The 8,704-nt window shown below is 39.0% G+C and overlaps 1 protein-coding gene across 1 annotated transcript; it reads right to left on the bottom strand.

Annotated features, from left to right (window-relative positions):
* Nucleotides 1-3,627: 3,627 nt before the first annotated feature.
* On the bottom strand, nucleotides 3,628-8,139 carry LOC107694587 (zinc finger protein ZIC 2-like). The gene is made up of 3 exons (XM_016494284.1): nucleotides 6,569-8,139; nucleotides 4,999-5,162; nucleotides 3,628-4,612 (listed from the first exon to the last, which is right to left on the bottom strand). The coding sequence occupies exons 1-3, from the start codon at nucleotides 7,545-7,547 to the stop codon at nucleotides 4,421-4,423; spliced, it is 1,335 nt and encodes a 444-aa protein (XP_016349770.1). The 5' UTR covers nucleotides 7,548-8,139; the 3' UTR covers nucleotides 3,628-4,420.
* Between the last annotated feature and the right edge of the window lie 565 nt (nucleotides 8,140-8,704).

The raw sequence follows: 8,704 nt of genomic DNA, 5'->3' as shown, positions 1-8,704 counted from the left end.
AAAATATATATATATATATATATAGGCCTGTGTGTGTGTGTGTGTGGGTGGGTGTTAAAGTTATTTATTTTGCATTTTATTTATTCATTGGACAGAAATATTTATTTAAATTTTAAAATATTTAATATTTTTTAAAAATGCGCTTTTTCTCACAATAAAAACGTTTTATATTGTTTTACTCTTGTATCAGCTATTTTACAGCAGTCAATTAAAATGTAGTCAATTATAATATTTGCTCTCTTTTTGGCGTCTGGTACACCTGAACATGAGCCCCAGGAAAACTATTTGTTTATTTGTCTGTAAATTCGTTATGTTCAATTATACATTATTTTCAGATGGTTCAAATTTCATCAACATTTAATTATAATAATTATTATTTTTTTAAATACTGAAAATACTGAATAAACCGTTGCTTTGGCCATCTTTGTGAGGATCTCAATTAGAGAGAGCGGTGTAGCGTTACGGCAGGTCACATAAGGTTAGACTCTCCGTTACATAGGCCATGTTGTTTACAATTTGTCTTCATGTCACTCTTTAACCCAGCGCAAAATAGATTGATATACATTTGAACATTTGAAATGTAGAAATTGTAACATTAAATGTGTGTTTTTGTTTTTATGTGTCACCTCCTGTTATCAGTCAAAGCACTTTCATTCCCGTTTTTCTGTTCTCCACTTTGGAAATAACTAATTAATATTTACATAAGTAATATCATTAACACTATAGCTCGGTGGAATACACTGCGAAATCATTTTCGCTTAGCTGGACATGGTTACTCAGAGTTAAACGTCAATCACAAGGACAACCACTAGGTTTTTACAAGCCCGTTTAGGTTTGATTTGATGCAAGATGGCACTGATTTTTAACATCTATGATAATAATATTAACAATACAAATAAAACCCTTTCTATCAAACATAGAACCTGCATTGATCATTTATTTTTACTGATTTAATCTGTGATCTGCGGACACGTTATTAACTAAAACGTCCGACCTGATTATCTTCTATCTTTCCGGACTTAAAGAGGTAGCTGCTTTGACTGTTTCATAAACATTATAATGATTGTGAAACATTATTCTAGTTGTTTAACGAGACTATAACACAAGGCACATTTGGCACATACGTCTGATACATTTTTGTCTTACAATAATCAAAAATATATATAAACATATATGTAGGCCTATATGTACAAATGCGTACATACGAAGTTGAATACGAATAAAATCATTTAGAATTAATTTTACAAAAGAAACTACAGTTAAAACTGATTAAGACAGGGGTACAATAAGGCGAAATAATATGATCCCAAAACATCTCTCGAATTGGTGATCTCTCTAGGGGGAAAACATTTCCAAATTAATTATAACAAAAAGAGAAGCAATAATCAAGGTTGGGGGAAAATCTGCCATAGTACACTGTTAATGCATTCTGTGTGTGAGAAAACCAGTGGGACTACTCTGTCTGTGTGTGTGTGTGTGTGTGTGTGTGAGAGAGAGAGAGAGAGAGAGAGAGAGAGAGAGAGAAAGAGACTGCGCATATATGTCTGCGCATATTTCTGCAGGTGTGGATGAAATCGGCTGGAAAATGAAGGCAGCCATTTCTCTAATCTTTGAGAGTGAGGTTATTTCCGCCGCCTAGGAACAATTACAGTTCTTGGTTAACATTTTGGTGTTATTAACATTTTATAACATTATAAAATCTAACATAAAATATATATATATATTTTTTTTTTCGTGAAATGTAAATGGTGAAATTTAGAAAGAAGAAGAAAAAAAAAAACAATAGTGTTAGTCAGTGTTTTGTTTGTAGATGGCCCCTATCCCTCTGGTCTGTTAAATTGTAAAGCTCCGCTGTATGAGCTCTACGAGCGGGAGTTGGCAGCCCTCACCAGTCTCATAAAGCAAAAACAAACAAACCAGAACAACTTTTGAAGCATAACGTAAATGCATTTTCAAGCACACAATGAAAACATTCATTATTATTATTATTATTAGCCTATTATTGTGTCGTATCGTATATTTGTTTCGTTTATACATTTCATTGTTAAAACATCCTATAAAATAATGATTTGAATCAAAACGCCTTTTGAATTTTCAGTTGTACGTAGAAGAAATTCTGAAACTTTGCGTGTTAAAAAATAATAAAGTCTGTTTGAAAGTGGAATGTACAGTCTTGAAAAGTAGGCCTACTTTTTTTTCGGTGGGCAGGTTTTTCTACACGGATCAATATCAGAGCAGCATGCGCTGCGAAGGAAACGCCATCCAAGCTCCGCAGGACGCTGACCTTTCACTCTCCCTACAGGTCACACCATCCTCCCCTAAACAGGTCAACACACCAACACACAACTATGTCAACGTATGCCTTAACAGAGAATATTTATATCCGGCGGATAACCAACACAAGCCAATGAGTGGGCGATTCAAACAACAGCCAATAACGCAAGAAAAGATTGAACCCTGCAGCCCATAGGCAACTGCACATTAATAATCAGTGTTCTGGTGATTTCTGAACGGACCAACTGGCTTCTTGTGGGTGGCTCCAAGTTGTATTTCCCGTGAATAAAATATGTAGCGTATACATTATGTTCATGTGCCAATCTCAAAACACACTGTGGCACCGGGTAGTGATTTTACAGTCAACAACAATAGGAAAAGCGTCTAACAGCCTATCCCTTCCCCCAGGCTTTACACACATGAATATTAATCTGATGCTTCACCGTCTAAAGTTCTACACATTGCACTAGAGCTTTAACACAGATAGTGACACGGATACGATCGCTCTCAAGTACCTCCAGTCTATTAATTACTCATGCTGGAGGATTCTTTTCGTGCTGTCAGTGATATCATCATACACGAAAAAATAATCTGCGACAATATTCCTTGATGTTTCTGCATAATGTCAAATGCCCCTGTTAAATGTATTTTATTACGCTTTTTTATTCTCCCATCTGAAGGTGTTTATGCATCCTCTGAGCGCTGAGAAAAGCACACGAAATGAAATAGAAAATCCGGGTTACAATTGAGCGAACAAGTCGCAGGGACTGCCAGTCACCTCTTAATTCTGCAGGAAAAAAGTTTTTTTCCCCCCAGAGCTTGACAAGAGTGCCAGAGTCGAGTTCAAGTTCACGGCCACTTGATTTCAAACTCTATTTTATCCCAAGTGTGAAAGGAAGAGCGACTGCGGCATGATCCAAAATTAAACACATGCGTCTTAAAAATAAAATGGAGCACTCGAACAGTGGCGGAAAGGTTTATATTAATAGTACTGATTATAAAAGTCAGATCCGTTTTCCCGTGTATAAATTTTCTGCATACTGCTCTCAGTATTCCTGTGTATTGTTGCGAATGTTCTATTTAAATGTTTCTGTCTTTTTTATTTTCTTTTAAAAGCTGAAATATGTCCTTTAGTGCTTGAAATCATTCGTGTTTGAAGCGTCGAATTGTGTGTGGCAAGATATTTCAACACTATCTACCCAACACTACACAAACACCTGAATGCCTCTTGCTTTCAGACCACTGTGTAAATTCTGCTTTAAAGTCTATTTAGCCTATACAAAAAAAGGCCTAAAAGTTGTCAAAGTTTATCTATATAATGCGTAGACAACATGGAAAGAACACGACGCGTTGTAAAGATTGTACACTTGCACCACGTTTTATTATATCTGTATGCAGTAAAATTTTTATCACAATCATGGAGAAAACACTTCTCAAACTTTGAACAAAAACACATATAACAAAACAACTGCCCCTGTTCAGCCCATAATTGTACATATTTATAGTAAAGAAACATTCTTTATAAATATTGTTTCATCTGTAGCAAGTAAATACCATAATTTAATTACAAATGGATAAATATGGCAGTCGATATTTACAAAAAGAAGGGCGTGGTTACAGATATTTAACGGTACGACATTAATTTGCCCCACAATCTTCCAAATATATTTCACAATTCAAACTTGCAAAGCACAAAACATCACAAGTTAAGCCCAGCAAACTAAGATATACATTCACAAGCAAATATTGTGTCTGTCTTCGTTATATGTTGACTTTGGCACTCTTTCCAGTTAATAGTTGTTTAGTTTACAATCAGTTTGCCATAATGGGATCACAATATTCAATATGATAATACAACGTTATGGTAATATGTGCACTAAAAAGTCCAGTTAGAGAAATAGCAACCATTGAAGGAACATCTATACACCAAAAACCCGACAAATTCTATCACAACCATTGGGAAAGAGAGCGCATAGTATGTACAAAAAGAGGACGTTTAGTGCTTTTGCGCACGGTACTTCTGTCGATGTGGGAATGTTAATCTTGCTGGACAAGCGCATATTATACAGTAGGAGCGTTCGTTTTGTACAAGCTGTATATGGATCTCCTGGTTTTCTGAAAGGATTCCTCCTGGGATGGCACAGTCTTAAACATACCATTCACTGAAATTGGACGATAAACTGCTGTGGTTGTTGGAACTGTGGACCGCTGAGGAAGGCGACAGATTGTTGCTTTGGGTCTCAGTGGAGGGGGACACCAGACCAAGGGGTGTTGAGGACTCATAACCAGAACTTGCCGCTGGCGACGAGTCAGATGCAGGTGGGGATGACTCGTGAACCTAAAACACACACACACACACACACACACACACACACACACAATAAATAATTAATGATCTTTGGAATGAATCATGAATAGCGTGTAGCCTATTGCTAAAACTGTTCATGAGTAAAATTTAGACAAATCGGTAGTTCGTTCCAATATGACAATAGGCTATATGAGTGAAAATTTCATGTCAATTCTAACTTTTTCAATATGCATTAGCCAATGAGCTTTTATGCATTTTATAATTGAATTAGGTTTGCTAGTGTTATTTTAATTGTGATTCAATTTATTACTGCTATAAATACACAGTGGCACGAAGTAAACATTTTGTGACAAAAATGCATAATATATTTCTCATTCTGTGTTCTAGAGGAATCTGGAGGAATCTGGAGGACTTACCTTCATATGCTTTCGAAGAGAGCTGGGATGAGTGTAGGACTTGTCACACATTTTGCAAAGATATGGTTTGTCTGACGTGTGAACGTGCATGTGCTTCTTTCGATCACTGCTGTTCGCGAAGCGCCGATCACATCCTTCAAACTCACACTGAAATGGTTTCTCCCCTGAGAAGAAAAACCGTATTTACATTCACACGATTAGTGTTTAAAGTTTAATTCCGCTTTTAAGAACACACAACAAAAACAGCGCACACCACAACATAGACGAAATCTGCCATTCTGGTTATATATGTATATATATTCTACTAAATACTAAAAATAAAATGAAATAAATTGCGTAGCATTCTAAATAACCTGAAATGAAATCACTCAAGAAGTTTTCATATGCACGTAGTTGTAAAACAGAGACGCCTTACAACGACACAGGGGGTCACACAACCACATCTACAAATATGACCAGCGTAAAGGTTACAACAATATAAATAAATAGAAAATCTAATTTTGCTGATAATTACGTTTGCGAGAATTTACTCTATTTAGCAATCTGTACAAACAAACCCAAATTAAAATAAGGGGGAAATCAGTCACATAACACCATTTCCTATTTTCAACGTTCAGCTTTTGTCAGCCCCACACAGAACTTCGCCATTTGCTTAGAAATAATCAAAATGCAATTAACACCTTGACAAATAGAAGGCTCAATACCTCCGTGTATTCTAAATAGGAAATTGCTTAAATGTGCAACCCTGGTAATGGCCTGTCTAACACATAGACTGTCAATGCAGTGGAAAGAATAACAATAGGCCCACATATCGCCCATTCCTAAAGTAGGAAATATATTCTTATTTTTATGTCGTCCTTTTTGTGTTGGTAATGATCTGTATTCATTTTGTAATTCCTATGTAGCCTACGTGTGAGTATATACGTCTAGATGTATGGTCTAAGCTAATCGTTGTTTTTAATGGTTTCATGAATATAAAGTGTACCACTGTTAGTGTATGCATTGTTTCTAATTTTAACAACAATTAAAATACCCCGTAACGTGGCCAAAAACATGCACAAACTGGAGTAATTTCAAAATCCTGACGTAGTCACCCGAGTGCTCGAGCATTGGTCCACGCAAACATTAAACCGGTTAGAGAGATTTACGGCTGCTCTGCGCACGCGATGAGCCCTCGAGTCGCCTTTGACCCGTTTAAAGTTTATGAACCACAAACCCTCGACAGTCTCTTACATAATTCAGCACATTGTTGCAAAACATCGCATTTACTCGGTATTTACCAAACATAATCGTTTTCAGCCGCGTTCACTTACACGAATTGCATATGTGCTTACGGCATCCGTTTTCTTTTAAAGATCTAAATCTACTTTAAGCGTCGATTTAAGTATGCGCTCTCAACGTCTAAAAATACATCAACCTACCATAATCAGCTTATTTTTGTAAGAACGACTATTTGCGATACTATTTTGGGGGGTTATAAATAAGACCATTGTAGCTCCAAAACAAACGCAAGACTTACAGATAGGCTATTAATGTGACAAGCGCGAGCAGAAATAAATATCATAATTACCTGTGTGTGTTCTCTTGTGGATCTTCAGGTTTTCTGATCTCGCGAAGACTTTGCCACATCCAGGGAACGGGCAGGGGAAAGGCTTTTCTCCCGTGTGCACACGTATGTGATTGACCAGTTTATATTTGGCTTTAAAAGGCTTGCTTTCCCGGGGACATTCTTCCCAGAAGCAGATGTGGTTGCTCTGCTCGGGTCCTCCAACGTGCTCGACCGAGACGTGTGTGACCAGCTCATGCATGGTGCTGAAAGTTTTATTGCAACTCTTCTTCGGATTGCTGAGCTGCTCCGGATCGATCCACTTACAGATGAGCTCTTGCTTAATACACTGCTGCCTCATGTAGCGAAAGAAGGCACCGGGGTGATGGTGATGCGCTGCCATATTCATCCCCATGTTCATATTCATGGAGCCGTACTGGTTGTGCAGCTGAGCCGCTGAGTAAGGGTCGGTCCTCGGGCTGGAGACCTGGTGGTACTGGTCTGATCGCCCAAAAACCTCCCCCGGTAGTCCGAGTCGCATCTGCCCGTTGAGCACGTTTGGGGAGCCGTGAGATCCATGCTGCTCGTGGATGCCAGGGAACAGAATGTGGCCTTGGCTGTCTGTGTGAGAGTGATGGAGCGAGCCGCCAGTGGGGCCGAAGAGTGCGTGCTGGCCTCCCGCCGGTGACGATTCCCCGAATCCACGGCTGCGAAAGAGAAAGTCCCGCGTGGAGTTAAACGGCGAGCTCGCGTATGATGTGACATGAGCCGCGTGCGCGCCCAGAGCCGCGGTGGGGTAACCGGGCGCTTGGCTCGTGAATGCAGAACTCTGTCCGGGCGAGAGATCGTGGTTCAGTTTGAAGGCGCCCATGTGCGGCGAGTCGACGAAGCTGTTCTGCGCTAAACTCAAGTCTCTGTCCTGCATCTCACTGGAGGAGTGATGATGCCTGGCAAAGGAGCCCACTCCCAAACCAGGGAACTGATGCCCAGCGTCCAGTAACATGCTTTCGTTGAGCAAAACCAATTTTCTTTCAAGCAGTCTATGCGCGGCGCTTCAACAAAACATGTAACAAAATAAAATCGAATGAGCTACAGGAATATTAACTTCCAGATTTGAGAACACGACATGAGGCGATGAAGTTCGATCCGCTCATAGGAAAAAAAAGCTTTGCGTGTTAAGTTAGACTATATTTTTCTTGTGGATAACTTGTTACTCAAAATCCCCAATGCAGCGAAATGAAAAGATTCCTTTGCGCGTTTCCTTTGAAACTGAGTCGATGTCGTAATTTTCGGATTACACGAAAATACGAGTTATTATCTTACTGAGACTTCCTTGTTCTTGAAGCATCTCGAATTGGAATGTTTATTTCTTTCGCTTGTCTATGTTTATCTCGGAGGGTCCCTCTTTCTCAGTGGACTGGCACTACCTCCTCTTACGCCCCCTTTAACTGGAGCCCGGTCATTCATTTGACGCACTCTCATTGGCCGCCGCTCCTCATCAATCCTAGGTGCCCCTCCAATCGAACGCACTCCTTTGGCAACTAATCGCTGATCGCCATCTTCCACCGACAATTACCGCCTACTTTTCGGAGAGCCTTTCGGGGAAGGAGAGCAAAAATACTCGCGTGTAATCAGACCGCTTAAAAAATCTAAATCACTTGCCACGCGGGCTCATAAGAGTAAGTGTAACCCATCATTCTTTGATGAACTTCGCCACTTCAGTTTGTATAATTATTTAATGGCTATATTTTGGTTATAGCGAATGTAGTTAGTTACTTTTGCATAGTGTAGGCTAATCCAACAATCAGACAGGGTTAACGTGAATGAAAAACAAACTCACAAACCTCGCTCGAGGTGCCTTGACTCAATCTGCACGTGAGTATGACAACACAATATGATAAATTAAAACATTAGTTCGCATCCAGTTTGTAGCCTATATGTGGTGGTCAGCATTTGAATAAAGAACGTGATCGTGTCTCCCTGAGTGTTGATGGACACATCAAAAACAAACAAAGGTGTATTCATATATAGCTACATATAATATTATCCTATTGAGATATAGGATAATAGCCTACTAAAAATAGATTCATTGACATGAAAAATAAGAGGAGAGTTGTCGGCAATGTATAAAGCATCGTCATTGCCATCAACATCATCTTT

This window comes from Sinocyclocheilus anshuiensis, unplaced genomic scaffold (assembly GCF_001515605.1).
Source record: "Sinocyclocheilus anshuiensis isolate Anshui unplaced genomic scaffold, SAMN03320099.WGS_v1.1 scaffold3163, whole genome shotgun sequence".
NCBI classification, from domain to species: domain Eukaryota; kingdom Metazoa; phylum Chordata; class Actinopteri; order Cypriniformes; family Cyprinidae; genus Sinocyclocheilus; species Sinocyclocheilus anshuiensis.
This window is presented reverse-complemented; position numbering and strand designations above follow the sequence as displayed.